This window comes from Pectinophora gossypiella, chromosome 17, assembly GCF_024362695.1.
Source record: "Pectinophora gossypiella chromosome 17, ilPecGoss1.1, whole genome shotgun sequence".
NCBI lineage: Eukaryota > Metazoa > Arthropoda > Insecta > Lepidoptera > Gelechiidae > Pectinophora > Pectinophora gossypiella.
In genome coordinates this window covers 12358649-12380202 of record NC_065420.1, presented here as the reverse complement: position 1 = coordinate 12380202, position 21554 = coordinate 12358649, and the positions used below count along the sequence as shown (strand labels likewise).

The 21554-nt window shown below is 38.7% G+C and overlaps 1 protein-coding gene across 3 annotated transcripts in view; it reads left to right on the top strand.

Moving 5' to 3' along the window:
* The window catches only part of LOC126374169 (sodium/potassium/calcium exchanger Nckx30C), a 114629-nt gene that overhangs the window by 85456 nt on the left and 7619 nt on the right, over positions 1-21554 (top strand). For all 3 annotated transcript variants that reach the window (XM_050020652.1, XM_050020651.1, XM_050020650.1), the window contains exons 3-5: positions 2058-2260; positions 3084-3222; positions 3707-3959. In XM_050020652.1, coding sequence (XP_049876609.1) covers positions 2058-2260; positions 3084-3222; positions 3707-3959 — 595 coding nt within the window. The remainder of the gene's footprint in view (positions 1-2057; positions 2261-3083; positions 3223-3706; positions 3960-21554) is intronic.

Sequence of the window (21554 nt, the reverse complement as noted above, 5' to 3'; positions counted from 1 at the left end):
CGTTTCGTTTCCAAAAATGCATTTATCCGGCATGTGGGTTTCCTCGCGATGTTTTCCTTCACCGCTGAGCATGTGATAATCATTTATCCAAACGTGAATTCGAAAACAAATTCGGCGATCATTTGTGTCAAACCTGCGACTTCAAAGTGAGAGGCAAGTGTTCTACCAACTGGGCATTGTCTTGATAAATGTTAATGCTTTACATAAAATAAACCAAATAAATGGATAGAAAAATGACTTTAGGTATGATGACGAGAGGTCTCAGGTATGTGGCCCATCAGTGAATATCGGAGAAAAATCTACAATAACTCACGTAAAAAAATGTACAATAAGGTGCAAAAGTCCAATCAGTTTCTTACAAAGGAATAAATTAACTGGTTGCGCTTAAGACCTACTGGTTACATGGCGTTTCTGTGATAGACCAAAAACACCTACAAAAACATAAATTGTATGTTATGACAACTAATGGTTCATAATTTCACCACTGTTTACAAATAATTCGCTGGGCTCACTGACTGCACTTTTGCTCTTTGTTTGTACCAACAACATATAGTCATACCTTATTTTACGTAGGTACATGACGATATAAATGCCTTTAACACCGGTTGAATTTAACACAAAAGGGATTTTAGACGTTTTCGGGCAAATTCTCTGTGGCACAAAGCAGGGGGGCGATGGGTGGACAAAAGGGTGCCACCGTAAACCATTGTCGATACATAATCCCGTAACAATAGCCCTGATTATGTAATAGCCATTAGGCTGGTTTCACAACATACGCATGTATGCCGACCTTTTTTACGTACGATTTCGAATCTAATTTACCATAAGTGGAGTTGGCTGGGCAGCCAATCAGCTCGCGACACCAAACACTTTAGGACCCCGATACAGACCCCGCCGACGTGATCGACGATTTCCCTCAATCAGCGCTTATCGCTATCGACCCACTAGGTTCGCTTAATTCTTTCAAATATTTTTCCTCTGATACGACGCTCTGAGCCGAGGTTCGCGCCCAACTGGGCACCCAAGGCCTTAAACGTTGTACCGGGTGAGAGTCTTCAGCGCTCCCCATTTGTCCGTCCAAGTAGTTAATTCCATCTGCGGAAAATCTACAATAAGTCACGTCAAAAAAAAAACAGTTGTCTCGACCATTATAGACGGCGATACGGCTCACCGCCTATCACATTGGTCTAACAGAAAGTACGGTGAAGTATGGGTAAACAGTTCATCTGCGATTGATGTACATCCGACTAGCCCAATTGGAATAAAGTTGCAAGCTTATATTTTATGTAATAGCCTTTAGGCTGTTTGCAAACAATTTCGACTCTTATTTATCATAAGTGCACTTTTCACTGACACAGTTGGCTCGACCATTATAGACAGCAATACGGCCTATCACGTTCGCGTAACAGAAAGTACGGCGAAGTATGGGCGACTAGTCCAATTGGGATAAAGTCGTGAACTTATATAATGTTATGTGTAATCGTAATTAATCTTTTATTTGTCATACTTTTGTTCTCACAATCACAACGAAAGTTCTAGACTTAGAATTAATTTGCTCACAACACTGAATTTCTGCTACGTAACTTTACTATCGTGCTAAATAACTTTAATGCAACTGTTATAAAGCAAACTAGATACTATAACATGCACATGCAGTCATTATGTCGGTCATAATCTCATTTCACATCAGAATTGTCCAAACTTGCCAACTAGGCCTCACTGTGAACATTTTGTATTGTCTGAAGTTGGTTGCACTCCACAGCAACAGAGTGAACTTGTTCTGGTTTGACCCATTTTTAAAATGGCGGCAGATATTGCGTGAACAACTGAAAATAAAATGATGAAAAAAGTTACGGATTCAAAATTGTTAGGTTAAGTTAGTTATATTACGACTTTCGTATTTGATCACCGTGCACATAAGTACCTACGCAGTCGAATCTATTAACATACAAACCTAAACATTTTGATGTTTAGGTCAATCTCTAAAGCAATACAAAACCCGAACAATTTTTTTCGCAATTCATTGAGCATTTAACTCCAATTGTCTTGTTCTTCAGGCAAAGTAGACGAAAAAGCGACACAGCTGCACGCGATAGCGTCGCTCAAGGTGCTACTTGAGGCGACGCGGCCGGCCGCGGGCGGAGCGGGCGCGACAGCGGCGCGACACTCCGCAGCCGCCGCCACGCAGGCCAAGGAGACGCCCCTAGATCTCCCCAATGGAGGTGTGGCGGCTGACGTCCAGTTAGATGCTATAGAAGAGGTAAGAGTCACTGATTTTGTAAACGACGCAGCTGTATGTGTGATGATACTACTGCTCTCAGGTGGGGAGGTGCTCGTCGTAATCAAACAATTCACTAATTCTCTTGAATACTAAATGTTATACTTTCATAAACAATGTTAACTCTCCAACTCTTCATAGCAGATTCCCGCAACCGAAAAAAATCCCCCCACCGCCTTTCCAAAAGGCGAAAAAGAAGAAGAAGAAAATTCAATGCTTAGATAACTATTAGTAGACAGGACAAGGTAAAGCGAGTGACTGTTTAAGTGGGTAACTAAAATACATTAAAAACTTTCATCAAAAACTCTTTAACTCTCCAAATTCAACTCCATTTAGAAAAAAAAATATATGAAAGCTGCGTTTGTCCTCATAGTCTTGCCCATCAAGCCAGGAAGCAGCATTCACCCTCGTTACATGTTTCACATTAGCGAGCTGACAATATCTCAAATAATCTCGACGTTATTTAGCGTCTTTGAACCCCAAATGGAAAGGTATCAAGATATTTCCTGAGAGCGGATTAAGATGCATGTTACATGTCTGAAATTCTGGCTTTCTACATTGGGTAAAACTGTGTTAGAGAAATTTTAGTTATGTGGAGCTAGGCTTTCTGTAGCGATTGTCCGAAATTAAGATGATCCATTCGCTATTTATTTAGGTAGGTAAGCATGTAGCATGAGTCATGCCAGGGGCCTTTGGGGGCTGAACATCCAGTAAATAATCAAATTCTGAATTCAAAACACGCAATAGTTAAAAAAGTATCTAATAATAATGCCATAGATGCTGATATGCTTGTTCATTTCGCCAGATCGGAGACCTGGAGGAGGACACGACGCCGCTGGACATGTCGTGGCCCACCGGGTTCCGCAAGCGCCTGACCTACCTGTTGGTCGCGCCCATTGTCTTCCCGCTCTGGATCACCCTTCCGGACACTAGAACGCCGAAAGGTGAGCCTTACTTTAACAACAGACTTGGAAATGACTCTGTACGCCCGCGACTTCGATCGCAAAACAAGATTCTAATTTCAAAATTTAAAAAGTTCTTTCAATCCCGTTGAATCTCGCATAATCCATATGCATCCATTTACCATGTGCAATAGGGTCTATGAATCATATTGTAAAAATGTAGATTTTGTATATTCTAATAATCTCTGGAAGCTTGTTAATGGCTTTTAGATATTAAGTTAATATGTAACATTGTTTTAAAGTCCTGCCGTCGAGAGAAATCGCATTTGACAGCTGGTGATCCGATATTCGGGATATCTTTGAAGCGGCGAACACATTACGATGAAAATATTTTGATCTTAGTAAGGCACTAAATAATACAAAAAAATCAATTTACGATGAATATCGACGGTAGGACTTTAGTAAAATTGATGCTGTTATAACACTTCGACTACATTTTAACCTAACCAAATCCTTTCTTTTCCAGGGAAGTCCTTGTTCCCATTAACTTTCATAGGATCGATAGTTTGGATAGCGTTTTTTTCGTACCTGATGGTGTGGTGGGCGAACGTGGCGGGGGCGACGGCCCACGTCCCCCCGGAGGTGATGGGGCTGACGCTCCTGGCCGCGGGGACCTCCGTGCCCGATCTGATCACGTCCGTCATCGTGGCGAGGAAAGGCTTCGGTGACATGGCCGTGTCCAGCTCCGTTGGGAGCAACATATTTGATGTCACTGTTGGGTGAGTGGACAATTTATAACTTACTTACTACAAGGCTATAGCATTTGTTACCTCACTATTTTATCTGCAGACAACAGCAAAACGATGTCAACATTATTTGCTAATCTCGTGGTGCTGCACTAATTCCCCGATACTAACCCCGCCGGCGTGGTCGACGATTTCTCTAATTCAGCGCTTATTGCTATCCCATTATTTTATTTCATCAAATTTTCTATGAAACGTTTGACGTCTAATTTTTCATTCACTTTAACAGTAAAATTCTCTGAAGTATTATGAGTAAAGCTAAGTGAAAGCAAATAATAGCTTCCTCAATCAATAATTCTGGATATAACTTATTCTGTTTCTGTCTTATAAGGCATTCTACAAAACTACTAGTCATATTGTCATTTGCTTTGTCGCTCCAAGACATGATTATGATAGCGTATATTATTGAGTTTCTCCTTTCATTATTAGATACAAACACACTTAGAATTAATGAAAAGGAATCAAGGGGCTGTGACATGAATATTATGAAAATAATTTTATACTTATAAAAAAACTTATATCAAGTTAACGTTGACAAATTGAAATACACTATTCTTCTTCCACTCACTTCTTCATCGACTCTCACGTTAGCACTCCGGCCAAGTAATTACTGCAAATTGCGGCAAATCTACAATTTATCACGTCAAAAAAGTCACTAATACTTACACTTTAAAAAAATATAATATTGTTACTTAAGGAACGAAGAACAGAAAACAAAGAACAACAACTGGAACATTTTATCATCATCCGTATCCGGCGACGGCGACTCCTAAATATCTATCCCGGGTGGTTGTTGTGGTGGGCTCTGATGTGGCTGGCGAAACCGAACTTCGACTTGAAGGTCCGGTCACACGACACACAATAAAGCTGGCCTAAGGTTTACAAGATCTCGACGCAAAGCGCCAAATACGGAAGACTCGGCCGGAACATTTTATATTGTCCAGACTGAGAATCAAATCCAGGAGCTCCGAATCGTTAGCAAAAAAGCAACCAAAAGAAATTCATCATAAGTACATCAAGTGCGTTTTTCTTTTCCCCGGCTATACAGGTTGTGAGAAGGTGCAGTAGTTTTAGGGGGATTAGACGTTCGTTGTAAAATCGACGCTTCAAAGTGTAACTATGTTACCTGTTGAATAAAGATATTTTAACCCCCGACGAAAAACGACGGTGTGTTTTAAGTTTGACGTGTAAATGTGTATGTGTCTGTCTGTGGCATCGTAGCTCCCAAACGGATGATCCGATTTTATTGCGGTTTTTTTTTGTTTGAAAGGTATATCAGTCGAGAGTGTTCTTAGCTATGTTTGGTGGAAATCGGTCCAGGTCTTCAAGATAATCAGGTCGTTTGTTAAGTGTGATAGGAATGTGACAAGCTCAGTTTGCTTGCAAGCATAAGCAGTCGCCGTTCGGGGAGTCGCCGTCAACGCTACAATTCGTTATTTTTTGCTTTTTATATGGTTTAGCATTTTTAACCTTTTGTCATAATAATTGAGAACTTTTTTTGGTCGGTGATTTTTTTTTTTTTTTTTTGAATTTGAATTTGTCCTTTATACCTAGGCACTAGGTATATTTAAGACTTTCATTACTAACCTTAATGGACTATGTCCGAAATAAACATTTATAATAATTATTATAAAGACTACAAATAAACATTTTACCGCACTAAACACTAGTTGCGCCGTGTCCTAGTTTGTAGTATTTACCCCATTACCAAACCGCTCGTTACTCCGACCCTCATCCAGCATGTTTAAATTTGAAGAGGAGTCTCCGTGGGGACAACTGCAACCCTTGAGAGTCTCTTGCGTATACTTTGCTAAGTAGGCTGGCTAGTGGATGCTTGCTAAGTTGCTATGAAGTAAGCACTGCGGGTGGTATAAATGTGGGATGTATGAAAAATGAACGAGTAAAAGAGAGATAGGTGCGTGAGACAGAGATGCAAGATACGTCTGAAGACGTATTCAGGGTATGAGGAAAAAGAACAGAAGAGAAAAGAAAGATGAAAAACCCGCGGCGCTGAAGGAATTTTTCTAATTTAAATAATAAGATAAATTAAATTTCTGTGCTCGGGATCACAAAGTGATTTTTGTGATATGTCCCCACCGGGATTCGAACCTGGGGCCTCCGGATCGTGAGCCCAACGCTCAACCACTGGACCACATAGGCCGTTATCATACTGTCAACAAAATAATACGAAAATAATTACTTCATGCCGCCACTCATTACTGGGGTAAACTCGAGATAAGGTTATGGCGACATCTAAGAATACCAATTTCGGCTGAGTTCGAGGTCTTCCTTAAAGTTACCTCAACTGAGGACGAAGTTGAGAAAGGTTCGAGTTAACATCTTAGAATACGGGACAAATTACAACCTCCTTTCTGCAAATCCACTATCGTCGATTGCATACCAAATTGAAGATGTCCTTAGAAAAGGTTTAGGACGAGCTGCTCGGATCCGACATGTATGAAACGATTGATGAATATGGGAGCAAGAGAAGTGTGTCAGGATCGAAGCTAATGGAATTCTTCATGTTTGTCACATATCTCACGTAGCCGTTAACGAGATTTAGAAATACACCGGGGGCTCTGACGTCAGGATGGCCGGAATATGAGACATAGCATTTAGCGCTCAAAGCTTTAAGTACAAATCTTCAAAATCTTAGCACATTTTAGCTCAAAATGCGTACAATCTTTCTGCATAAGTATATTTTATTAAGATACGTGATACTACATAGGCGGTCCTGGCGTTCACATGAAATTCCATAGGTTCTGCTTATCCCCGTGGGTACGTATGTACGTAGTTGTTGCAGAAAGCGTCGTATCTTATGCTTGTTTTCTTGTTTGCTGTGATCAGTAAATTCTACTTCACTCCGTTTCAGTGGTAACCCACCCCAGGCGACTCGCCCAACTGAGATAAGGAGAATTTTCAACCGCCTCGCGGTTTGCATCAACTTAGTATGAGTTGCTTCTAAGTGCGCTGGAAGCGAGCCAAGATAAAAAGCACAAGACATGTCTCGTGGCTCTTTTTAAACTTAATACGAGTCCCCTATACGTGGCTCATGATAAATTTAAGATTGTGTGCAGCAGTACTGAGAATACTCTGGACAATTCAGATGGCGAGTTTGGTAACTTAAAACTAAGTGCTATTTCTATATTTTTGAGTCGACATACTGTAGATTTTGCCTCAGATAACATCAAAATATCTTTGTAACATAGAATATCCTCACCGATTATCATGAACAGAAAGCTCGGCGAGGAGTGGGTACATAGAATACAAAACAATAATATAGTCGTGAGCATAAATGTTATGTTCAGAAAATTCTAATCAAATTATGGGTCACAAAGTGACTTTTGTTATGTCCCCATGGGATGAATGGATGTGGAGGAAGCAAGAGAAGCAAGTTAGGATCGAAGCCCCGGTGGGAAATAAGCGTGTCTGTCGTGGCCAGATCCTAGAATTGATCATTATCATGATGTGTTCGACAATTTCATGAAATGGTCATATTTCATGTAATAGAATATCACTCGTTAGCCACATCATGATATAGTTTGGCCAAACTAATGAATGCAAAACGTTTAACGAAATGAGCAATTAAATGCGTGATTACTTCATGTTAATTAAAATATCTTTTAACGTTGACGTTTCAACGATATAGTCAACTTAAGTTGGCTATTTCATGAAATATAACCATTTCATGAAATGGTCGAACACATCATGAATATGATCAATTCTAACATCTGGCTACGCTTATTTCCCTTCGGGGCTTCGATCCTAACCTGATTCTCTTATTTCCTCCATATTCATTCATCCCATGGGGACATATAACAAAAGTCACTTTGTGACCCACATGATAGGCGGTGAGGACAGTCCCCACCGGGATTCGAACCCGGGACCACCGGATCATGAGCCCATCGTTCAACCACTAGACCACTGAGGCCGTTACTCACTGCGGTTAGAGAACTAATTACAACAAGAATCTAATTACGACCTTGCTAAAGTTGGATTCCATGGGCGAAGTGTAAATATCGATGAGCATGGTGCTCGGTAAAGGTCAGCTGATGACAGCTGAAGGCCAGGCAGGTGTTTGCGAAATGTTAAGGGCGGTAAAGGGTAAGGGTGTTCGTGTAACTAGAAAAGGGGCCACGGTAATAGGTAGTACGAACTTGCACCTAAGTTAACAAAGTCATTCTTCTATCGTTTGGGTTTTGAATTGGATGTTATTATTAAGCCGCCAGAGTCCCCTGACACGGCTCATGTAAGCATTACATACTTACATCAGTCACATAACATAACATAAGCTAACGACTATATATCAATTCAGATAGTCAGAGGTACCCACACCTCACTAAGCTTTCTGTTTAAGTCAACGTGATAGGTGATGAGCCGTATCGCCGTCTATAATGTTCGAGCCAGCTGTGTTAGTGAAAACTGCACTTAGGATAAATTAATAACTCATTGGTGCAAGATACGATGATATAATTTGATGTACTTATAATCGAATATTATTCGATATAATGTCACTTGTAAGTACATCAAATTATGACTTCGTATCAAACTTAGGTGCACGTTCTTCCTGATAACTAATATAAGAGCCACGCTCTTATCGGTGTAGCATTATTTATTCTTCCAAAAGCGAATTCATTCACTCCCTTTTAAGACACGACGTTCGCCTTTTCTTTAGTCTGTTTCATGTTAACTCTTTTTGGTATACCTATCTCTTCCTCTCTTTCCTCCTAACTTCCCTTATATGATATTTTTAATAAATTCGTCGTGTCTTATAAGTGTCCAATCATCTTGCCTCTTCTGTCCTCAATAACTTGGAATACTCTTTTCCCTTACTCTTACTAGCACTTTCTCATTAGTAACCCTTTCTGTCCAAGTTATTCTTTCTATCCTTCTCCAGCACCTTTCAAAGCTCTTCGTGTCACTTATAATCCTGGCCCTATTTTCTATTTTGCTACATTTTGGGAAAAAGACGAGTTAAGGAAAAAAGATTTCTACATCGACCCAACCGGTCATCGAATCCATGATCTGATCCCGTATTAAAGGCAGTAGGTCAACAAAAACAGCATCAAGTAGTTTTCCCCCTTCTTCGTATTTGTTCGAAGGGAATTTCCCGAGGGACTAATTAATTAAGACTACTTCAGGCCGTAAGGATGTGTTACTTTATTGTTCGGACCTTACCGACCGCATTGTTTAAAAGGGCACTCCTTTGAATGTTTTAGAAGACAAAGAAGTTGAGTCTAATTCCAAAGAAAAGATTTAGAAAACCTTGGAAACTTGGATCCTTGGAAACTTTGTTAGGTTGTTTCTTAAAATCCTCTCTGTTGACTGTACCTCAGTTAGGGTAGTCAGAGGATCATAGGATCCATCATGGGATGAACTGTGTACACTCACCTCACTGAGTTTTCTTTTAAACCAACGGATGGTGAGTTATATCGCCGTCAATAACGGCCGAGGCAACTGTGAAACTGCACTTAAGATGGATTAATAACTCATTGGTGCAAGTCCGGTAGCAGGGTTCGAACCGGTTTATAAAGTTATAAGTTGTATAATTTATGCAGTGGGTCATAATTTGAAAGAGACTGACGGAATTAGAGCGAGCGCATCTAGCTAATGATACAAGGCAGCTTTAAGCCTGGGATGCTAATCACCTTAATTCGTTTGTCTCTACTATTCTACGTCTTATCACAAGCACACTCCCAACACTACATTCAAAAGCCTCATTCATACCGTATGCCTAAACGTCTAAGTGCGAGCGAGACACAACACGCGCGCTATCCCTTTTACTCCTTAGCAGCTTACGGCCATTTAAGACTGAAGTAAACCCCAGAGGGGGTGAGGTTAGCGCTCGATACGAATTGGTGCGGGACGAAGAGTTGCCGTTCTATACGTAGCATTACGTACAGACCTATTTGTTCGTTATTTTGTTCATTCGTTAGTTACTAGAGATAGAAGCTGGTAACATCAGGCCTGTTGCCTAGCAAGTTACCAGCTATGGCCCATATAAAGTCCGTTCAAGAATGATCTTCATAAAAGGTAAACAAATATGGCTGCCCATATTTTTTATCTGTGTCAAACTGCATAATAGTGAAGTGCTGAATTGATTTTAGCTCAAATGAACTGACTCTCTTGGGTTGTTTAAATCTTTTGTATGATAATATTAAAAGATATATTGTATGTTTGTTTGTGGTTACACAACTCACTTGTAAGTCATTTTTTCTGCGCAAGTCGACTTATTACCTAAGTACAGTACACTCACTTAAGTTATTCACGGAACTGACTCGTTTTCCTGACCTGAATGAAATGTCCCATCACTAATACATCAAATTGACAGCAAGCTTAACAAGCAAGATTAACAATAATTTATGATGTCAACTTTTTTGTGAGGTTTTGTTTGATTTTTGTTTTTACGTGAAAAAATGTGTTTTTAATAATCATTTTACGCTAATTTCGCATTGAGCTAAGAAATCATACATCTATTAAGTGCTACGGATGTTATTAGAAGAATACTTTGCGTAGTTTAGGTGAAATTAGAAAATTCTTTGTAGTAACAGGTTTGTTTACCTTTTATGAAGATCATTCTTGAACGGACTTTAGCTACAGAACAGATGAGGTCGATTGGGAAACTCATAAGGAATCGAACCCCAACCTCGAACAAGGGTTCTGAGTTCCACTGCTGATAGTTGTATTTCATGATATATGGCGCGGAAACGTTCGTTGCAATATCGACCTTACGTCTTGGGGATTCGGGTGAGGAGTTGCAAGTTGTGTTGGTAGTTTGCGCACCAAAACACGTCTCAGAAGGATTTATACGGTACTTTGTTTAAATGTAGGTTACTGCTGGAATGTTGGTACTGTGCCCGTACTGTCGGGGTCGTAAGTGGTACACGCGAAAATTTATTTAAGTATTTATTAATTCAGGCACAGAAGACGCAACATGATCGGACTCTTAATAAGACACGACGAATTTATTCAAATCATTACAGAAGGAACGGCTTCCGTGGTCCAGTGGTTGAGTGTTGGGTTCGAATCCCGGTGGGGACATATCACAAAAATCACTTTGTAATTCCTAGTTTGGTTAGGACATTATAGGCTGATCACCTGATTGTCCAAAAAATAAGATGATCCGTGCTTCGCAAGGCACGTTAAGGCGTTGGTCCCGGTTACTACTTACTGATGTAAGTCAGTAGTCATTACATGAGCCATGTCAGGGGCTTTCGCGGCTCAAAAATGACCCTCACGCCAGGGTTGATGAGATTGGTAATTCACCTCACAACCCACACGATAGAAGAAGAAGAATATCATAGAAGGGAAGCTACAAGGAAAGAGAGAAAGGGGAAGACCAAGAAGAGCTTACATGGAACAGATTAAAGAAACGCGAACGTCGTGTCTTATAAGGAAGTGAAGGAATTGGCCCTTGACAGACAAAAATGGAGAATGCTACACCGACAAGAGCGTGGCTCTTAAATTAGTGATGTGATAAATTCAGACAACTAAGGCGCATACAATATATGTACACCTTAAGATAGGAATACATACAATATTAAACTATCTAGGGAATTTATTATTCGTCTTTGCCTCTCTGAAGCGTCGTCCTCTCGAAATCAGCCTGTCCCTTACCTAACGAATTTAACGGCCTCTGTGGTCTCGTCATCAGAGAGCTGGTCTCTCGATCTGGAGGTCCCGGGTTCGAATCACCAAATGGTTTAAGGAAATAGTAGCCGTCACCGACTTCTATACGTGTCCTTCGAAGCACGGACCATCATACGTAAAGACAATCAGGTGACCTGCCTGCAACGTCTAAACGAAACTAGGGATCACAAAGTGATTCCCAGTGAACCTGACACCAGGCTTGATGAGGATGGTCATTGACCTCACATACCACACGAAAAAAGAAGCTTAGAGAGTATTAATTTGTTAAGGACATTTCACACTCCACACAGACCACATTTGGGTTGCAGTCACACATTACGATTTTTATATCACTTTTCTCACCGACTGTAACATATTTTATTACGGTAACATATAAAGTTTATTGCTCGCGGGATTAGTTTATTGATTTAATATTTTATTTGCTACACTCATCGGGGTTGTGTGGCTTAAAAATTTTGTCATAGATTATAAACTAAGCTAAATGGGCTCTACACTTTTACGCCACTACTTGAAGGTCTAAAGAACCTACAAACAATAAAAAATATTATAAATACTTCCTATTTCTTTCAGGTTTACTCTTGGTCTGACTAAAGTTATTGACAACTTCCTATTTAAATGTTCTTTTTATTAAGTACTTATGTTAGAAACTACATATATAAAAAAAGTTTTGTAAAGGTTTATTTAAGTGTACTTATTTGTAACAAAAAAAGACAGAAACTTAGTAAATACTTACCTACTTTAGAGTCCCGACGACGCAGATTATAAATAGCGCGAACTGCTCTTTTATGAATGATGATGAATTTTTGGATGAGATTTTTTGAAAATGGACGGGTAATATCTGAGATTTCAAATCCAAAACGTGAAATACGAACAATGACAAAGTGGCTTCAATATCCTGAAGTGAGCCGTGTGGTAGTATGGCGATATAACATCCAGGCACCGTTATTGCTAGTAAGAAATCTATTCCGAACACCGTTTGTGTACAGGTGTTACCCCAATATTACTAGACGAAGATATTTGTGGTTTTTTTATAGATAGATAGATAGATCGTTTCTTTGCATGAACACAGTACAATGGTCTTAATAGGTAATATGTATGCCCTTAGTGTTATCAGCCTGCTTGCAGGCGTGCAAATATTAATTTACAATAAAAAATATACTTAATACAAATTTAGCTTGAAACAATTGGCATGCATTCAAAACATAAAACTTTCTAAAATCAACGACATTAAAATTTATATTTCCAAAATATCGTGTCAAGTTATAAGAGGTCAAAATTAAAATTTAAAAAAGAAAAGTCAAAGTACAATATTAAGTTACTAATAATATAAGTATTAATTATCTTTATAGTCTAAAAACTCTCCTTTGTGTCTAACGTGTCTCAGAGAGGTTGATATGGCGCCCTTTGCCTGCAAGAAATTGCTTTAAACTACGTATAATGCAAACGTGTTTGTTCTTTACACTATCATGCTTTACTTACTCAACCGACCTTCATGAAATTTTGCATTCGCGTCATCAGGGGTACAAAAAAAGAAATGGGTGAATATCAAAATGTGCCTAGTTTGGTGGCGAACTTTCATATAATTTTTTCGTGAAAAATTGGGTTCCGACATGAAAAAAGGATCCTTTTGGATTCTTTTTCATGTCGGAACCCGGGATCCTTTTGGATCTTTTTCATGTCGGAACCCAATTTTTCACGAAAAAGTAATATGAAATTTCGCCAAAACTTGAAATTTTAATATTCACCCAAATACGGTACTTCCCGAGAACAGACTTGGAGTACGGTCACGAGTACTTATACGTTTACACTTTGAAACCATGTCACATTAACTTTTTGGACAAAATAAACCGCACGTCTCATTAAATATCAAATGTGACAGTGCGACAGGGTTCTAAAGTGGGTATATGATATTGCTCATGACTGTACATACTTACAGCCATAAGTTAGATAAACGACAGTAATGTGGGTTTTTAAGGTCAATAACCGACCTCTTCAACCTTCGACAGAATTGGCATTGAGCAGCCTAAGGCCCCCAACAAGGCTCATTTAACCACTACAAACAACCGGGACCAACTACTAAACGTGCCCTCCGAAATACGGATCATCTTTCGAACAATCGAGTGATCAGGGATCAAAGTAGCAAAAACAAAGTGGTTTATTAACATTTATTGTTGAAAACATGATATCTTTGCATCACAGAGTGGCAATAAATTTATTTTATTCTTATTCTTATTCTTAACAGAGCAGTGTATAATATTACACCCACTCTTCGCCGGCCATGGCGAGTCTAGGGTGTAGAAATCCTAGTCTACCTCCTATCCGTTACCTAGATGGTGTACCTATAGCACATTCAGTGTAAAACGTAAATAATCTAGCCTTTACAAATAAAAAACTCTTTATTGCACTTAAATCACATAAAAAAATAAAAATAGTATTATAATTAAATTTTGAAGTACAACAGGCGGCCTTATTGCTAAGGTAGCAATCTCTTCCAGGCAACCTTTAGGTATAGGATATGAATTTAATGAAAAGTGTAGCGGGATAGACAGTGCAAAATAAGAAGAAAAAAAAATGACTATATTAAAAACAATACATAGAAAGCAATAAATAATGATTATAATAATTATATAAATACGTAAATACATACATACATTACTATGGAAGAAAGGAAACCATGACAGTACTACCTACCTTATAAAGAAGAAGATGTAAGAAGAATGGAGTAGAAAAGAAAAGCGTTATAAAGAGGAGAGAGAGCTGAGAAAGTGCTGCTTGACTTGCCCTTTATCTCATTTAAATACCTTTATTTGTCAGGCTTCATTTTGTTTCTGCCACAAGAGGTAAAATAACAATGTATTTTCTTTAAATTAATAATTTAATATACATTCCCATACAAATATTTACTAAGTTTATATATTTTTGTTACAAATAAAAGTAAATAAACCTTTACAAAACTTTTTTATATGTAATTTCTAATAATAAAATAAAATAGGCGAAATCGCTGGTATTCTAATCCGTTTGACGTGCTGTCTACTTAACTCTGTCGGGTTATTGGCTGATGTAAATTTTTTAGACGGTTGTTTTGGATTTCTGCTTAAAATTCACGTGTATTCCATAAATTTTGTGCCTGTCGATTACCCGTCCCTTTCTTTTCCAACGGATAAGAAAATGACTGGTATAACTTAAATTAAAATTAGACGGCGTCTGTAGGAATTAGCACCATTATCTTTATAAAAATAGAGATGGATCCACTAGACAGGGTATTAGTGACATCGTAACGAATACTGAGGAATTTCCTGTCAGAAAATTCGTGAAAATTTTAGCGTTTTTTTTTTTAATTATTTTCAGTTCTATACTTTTGCGACGGATAATTAAGTAAGTAACTACGTATTTTCCCGTATTATTCTTTAGACGTTTTTTGTGCACTGTGAGTCAGCTGAAACTTTTAAACCGTATCGCTGTATGTTCGTTAAACAAATGCCCTATTGTCTGCTCGGTTCTTTTTTATTTGCAAACGCGTTATATCCTCTGTACATTATCCCTTCACAAAAGGTCATTAGAGCCATTTAGAATAAATCAATCATTCGAAAGACCGATTTAAAAAAATGAAATGCATATTTAAAAAAATAGATTTATTATTATGATAATGGTGTCACACCATATTTAGATTAAATTGTCTTAAGGGGCCTCTACGTGTTGGCTTCGTCCCCACACACCCCTTGCAAATGTCCGGGACTCCATAGGACCGAGATATGGAAACGACATACAAATAATATATTTTACAAACTCGGCCTCCCCTCAATCAACCGGAAGGGAGCATACTCCACCACGCTGCTCCACTGCGGGTTGGTAGAGCTATATTTATACTTTTTTGGGACCTTCACTAGACTTGAAATTTTGTCCGGCCAAGTAGTTAATGCCATCTGCGGCAAATCTACAATAATTCACGTCAAAAAAAAAAACTAGACTTGAAAGCTTGGTAAGAACGCTTGCCTCTCACTTTTAGATCGCAGGTTCGAATGCAGCATAGGCCTAGCACAAGTTTTCGAATTCATGATTCATGGATCATAAATGATTATCACGTACTCAGCGGTGAAGGAAAACATCGTGAGGAAACCCACATTTCCGAGAAATGCATTTTCGGAGGTATGTATAACCTAACCTATGCAATGGCATTACTTTTTGTGAGAGTAAATAAAGATTTTTATTATTTATTAACCTAACCTGTATTGGGCTGGTTTTCCCTTCGTGGGTTGGATGGTCAGACAGGCAGTCGCTGTTGTAGAAAAACCGGACCTTGTAAATCTTCAGGTTAGTGCGTATATTAGGCTATTTATGTTATGTGTAGCTCTACTAGTACGCTTTCAGTTAATGTGCGTTTTTCTTCAAACGACAAACAGAAGGTCACAGATCATAATCAGCATCGTTGATTTCATCAGTCATTCATATTTCATAACCACAATCAATCAAATAACATTTCACTTCCCTGAAACGAAATTAATTGCGTTTGGTACCATTATGCCAAGGTCGTGCAGCCCCCGCGGCACGGATTCCGCTGCCCGCGGCGCGAATTTGGTAGATATATCGATTGTTGCAACTAATAGACGTAGCGAATGCTATCTACTATAGATAGATGTCGTTCGGCTATTAGCCAAAGTCGTTGATATAATTCGCGCTGCGTGCGGAAAGCAACCTGTGCCGCAGGCACAACACGCTCTGTTTCGACCAATAGCCGTACGATGTTTATCCGCCCAATTCGAATTCATGTTTGGATCTTAAATGATTGATAATGAATACGAAAACAAATTCGAAAATCATTGGTTTAGGCATTTGAACCTGCGACCTCAAATTGAGAGTCAAGCGTTCTACCAACTGGGTTACTACGGCTACATTTTAACAGAATATTAAGTGGTAAATCCTGGCAATGTTGGTGCCACTATGATGTCCTAGTGATGTAGGGTCCTTAAGGAATATAAAGATTCCTCTTTCGGGAACAATCACATTAATAAAACACATGACTCACGTTTACACCTGTATCTTAATTATAGATTGGCAATAAATTTATTATATTGTATACTGAGGGGGATGGTTCAGACCATGATTCTGAGTTGATATCAAGTGAAATTTCCTGTCGGAAAATTCATGAAAATGTTTGTGTTTTTAGTTTTAATATTTTTAGTTCCATACTTTTGCGACGGAAAATTCCACTTGATATTAACTCTGAATCATGGTCTGAACCATTCCCCTCAGTATTCGTTACGATGTCACTAACACACATAAGTACGTACTCGTACGGCTCCTTATCCATCCATCCCTATATCTATATCCATCCATGTAAGTACTTAAATATTATAACAATCGCCGTTTAATTAGTACCAATTTCGATTCTCCCAAAGAATTGGGTCATTCCGAACTCCGTATTACGCGGTGTGAAAATTTACACCCGCCATTCTAATATTTCGGTACAAGGCTTCGCAATTTCAGTACTACCGTACTCCCTTACGTACACCCATCTCACCGAAGTTTATTTAACCAGTACAACTGCTTTCTGTAGGTATTTTAATTTCGTCCGTATAGATGCGAGGCTACAAGGCCCTAACATTTTGGTGCATCCCCAATCGATAGAGCCTCCGGCAAACAACACGACCTTAATCCGCCTCTTTAAAGTTCAAAATCCCTTGTTTCCAAACCACACTCCAAGGCTTCAAGTTGTTCCGACGTTGTTTTCAGCTCTAAATAGTGGGAATAAGTTTGCTTTTAGATGGGAGTTTCTGAACGCTGATGTTTGACAATAATATGACAAAGAATACTTAGAATACAGTTGGTATGTTTGTTTTGTAAAGTTATATTCTTTTTGTCGAATCTGGAGCGAGTTTTCTACAATTCAATATTATGTATACAGTATAGTATTAACCAGCTTTGACTCTTTGAGTTGATTCAGTGAATTTGTTATTGTTGAGCTTTCATATGAAATAGACTGTCTAGTCTCAGCACAACTTTCGAGAACTAACAATGAAGACTTTAGAAGTACTTTAAATAAAATTGTTTCGTAAAACTAGAAACAGTTTCCCAACTTATGGGAAAACATAATGTTATATATATTATGTATAAGTGATATTGTATTAACTTTGTGCATCTTTAAAAGTGACTGTTCCCTGACGTTGCAAATGTAATTGCTTTTGTCAACTTCTTCAGGATGTTTGGCAAACAAAACTATTCTAACTATTCTATTCTAACTCAACTTAAACATTAATTCTATACTGAAATATGAATACTCAATACTCAAAACATTACACTCATACTCATTTACATACATACATAAACAGCCTATATACGTCCCACTGCTGGGCACAGGCCTCCCCTCAATCGCACCAACCCACCGCAGGGGATATGGAGCATACTCCAGCATGCTGCTCCAATGCGAGTTGGTGAAGGTGTTTTTACGGCTAATAAAAAAGCCGGGACCAACCGCTTAACGTGCCCTCCGAAGCACGGAATCATCTTACTTTTTCGGACAATCAGGTGATTCAAGCCTGAAAAGTCCTTACCAAACAAAGGACAGTCTCAGAAAGTGATTTCGACAATGTACCCATCGAGAATCGAACCCGGACCTCCAGATCGTGAGCCTTACGCTCTAACCACTAGACCACGGAGGCTGTTCACTCATACTCATTTAACCCCTTTTAATTTATGGAACTCCCGCAATAAATACTTAGTACAACAACAACTTAAGCTCACGACTATTTCCCAATGGGGTAAGATGATCTAAGTACCCATACGTCACCGAGATTTCTGTTAGAGCAAAGTGGTGGTGGTGAACCGTATCGCCGTCTGTAATATCCCTCATTCAGAGCTTATCGCTATCGACCCACTAGGATCGATTAATCCTTTCAAATTTTCTTCCTCTCAGACGACGCCCTGAGCGAAGGTTCGCGCCCAACAGGGCACCCTCAGGCCTGTTGTCTTAAACGTTGTAACGGGTGAGAGCCTTCAGCGCTCCCCATTTGTCCGGCCAAGTAGTTAATGCCATCTGCGGAAATCTACATTAAGTCACGTCAAAAAAAGCCGTCTGTAATAGTCGACCCGAGATGAATTAACTCATTTGTGCAAATATTCAACACGTTTACTGCGTATGAACCGCATGTGAGGCAATTTTGAAACTCATATGCATGACCCATATGTGGGGCACATTTTTTTTGTGTCTATGTACTTAAATTCTAATATGTTTATCGAAAAATAACATTGCACGCGTGGGGTTGACATTTAATTTTCAATTACAAAGTGAAATAATTGAGTGAATAATGCATCATAATTATTCTCAGTATTGTTGACTTTTCCATTGAATACAAAGGTACTTAGTTCCACAGAGACGTTCAAGTTTCTCTCACACCTACCAAAGGATGTAGAGAAAAGGTAATATCCGAGCATAGGGGTACGCCCGGAGGCCGCGCCCCTATTATGCTCATTCGGAACTTATATTATGCGACCCATTTAGGAAACGTCATTAGCGCGTGTTACGTCGGCCTTTGTGATTACTTAATTTCCTACAACAGTGCACTTGTGTTCTGTCTATTTTCAGACCTCTGACTCTGATAAGGACCTTTATTTTTATTTTATTTTTCTAGTTAAAATAATTATTTTTCCTGCAATATGACTCAAAGCAGAAGCATTTTCCGAGCAGTGCAAAAATAACATCAAATAGCATTATCCCGTTTTTCACAGGGTCCGCTTACCTAACCTGAAGATTTGACAAGTCCGGTTTATCACAGAAGCCACTGCCTGTCTGACCTTCCAACCCGCGAAGGGAAAACCAACCCAATACGGATTAGGTCATTCATCTCCGAAAATGTATTTCTCGGGAATGTGAGTTTCCTCATGATGTTTTCCTTCACCGCTGAGTACGTGATAATCATTTATGATCCAAACATGAATTCGATGCTATCATTGGTTTAGGCCTGTGCTGCATTCGAACCTGCGACCTCAAAGTGAGAGGCAAGCGTTCTACAAACTGGGCTGCCACAGCTCCAGTGCAAAAATGACATACAACACAAATTATTTACAATGTACTAAGTTAAGTTGCCATTGTAATTCTTAGCCACACCACTGAAGAACACACGCTGAAGAAAATATTAAAAGCCTATGAATGCTTACAAGCCGCGCGTTACAAAGTAAGAGTTTAAATCTCCTAAGTTTGCGTGTTCTTTGACCTAATATTTGGGCCAAGGCTCCTTAGAATTAGGTAGATAAATATCAAGCTGTTACTTTTATCGTAACTTTTCACGTTGGGTGTGGGGGTTATGACTAAGAGGGGGTCACGCCATCACGACGTAGCGGGGAAATAGGTCGAATTGGACTTGGACTCTAAGTTTTGGTGGATTTGTCCAAAATTATTAAGGGATTTCTTGTAAACGTCTCCGTTATCATACGTCCCTCCCATTGGGCACAGGATTTCTACACGTGAAAAGAACATGAACACCAGGCTCGCCTAATCGCCGGCCCCTAAGTATGAGACTTGCGTTTAACGCTCAAAGCTTTTAAGTACATAATTTTCTTTGTAGTAGTACATTTAAGTTACATAATCCGTACAATCTTTCTCCGTATGGCTAATTAAAATATGCGATACTAAGTACATAGGCTATCCTGGCTTTTACATACATAAACTCACGCCTATTTCCCACCGGGGTAAGCAGAGACTATAAAATTCCATTTGCTTCGATCCTGACACAACAAAACAACACTTTGGCTTTTACCAAACACGTATTTATTTTTAACACGTTCCAGCACGATACACAATTCCAAAAGTATGAGAACATTAACATTAAAATTCTTCATACAAAATGACTGACCACTGTCATTTCTTCTCCTCAGCCATAACACCTTGCAAAATGACGTAAATTCAAAAATGTTACATTGATCTTCAACAAGTTTATCCATGGTAATTACGTTGAATAAATGATTCTGATTTCTGATTTCATGACCTTACTTTCGGTTGAAACACAAAAAATAATACGTAAAATATGAGGTTAATAGACAACGTCATATAAATAGTTTATATACGTCCCACTGTTGGGCACAGATGATCTAAACAGGCCACTTCAAAGCAATATCTCAAAAAGAAATTATTTCAATTTGACATTTGCGCATAATATATAAAAGTAAGTGCGCAATGTGAACAAATGTGAAAAAAATATTACTTTTTTAGGCCCCAGGCCTCACCTCAATTCTTTTATTATTATTATTTTTTCACCTCAATGAACTGGAGAGGGGTATGGAGCATACTCCACCACCAGTGCGGGTTGGTGGAGGTGTCAGGGCTTGTACCTCAGAGCGTGGAATCATCTTACTTTTTTAGATCTATTAGTTGATTCATCTTGCAATGTCCTACAGATTAACGGTGTAGGGTCCCTATTCTAGTTCCTATCCGTTACCTAGATGGGGTACGTATAGCGGATTCAGTGTAAAACGGAAATAAATTAGTATTTTTCTCATTTATTATTATTTCTAGGGCTTCATTTTATTTGTGCCACAAGAGGTAAAATAATAATGTATTTTCTATAAATTATTGATTAAATATACATACTTAGTATTTACTACGTTTCTGTATTTTATGTTACATACAAGTAAACGTAAATAATTATTTTATTAAACTTTTCTATATGTAGTTTCTATTACTAAGGGTGGTATTAATAAACTAACCTAAGCTTCGAGACGGCCCTCAAGATCATGCCAATGTGGCAGTTCTCATATAAAAACAGAGACTTGAGCATGATCTTGAGGGCAGTCTCAGCTGAGATTCGTTTATTAATACCCCCCTTAGTAATGAAAAGAACATTTAAATATACGTAGAAAGTTGTCAATAACTTAAACCTGAAGAAAATGGGAAGGGTATTTTTACTCTAGACCTTCAAGTAGTGACAAAAA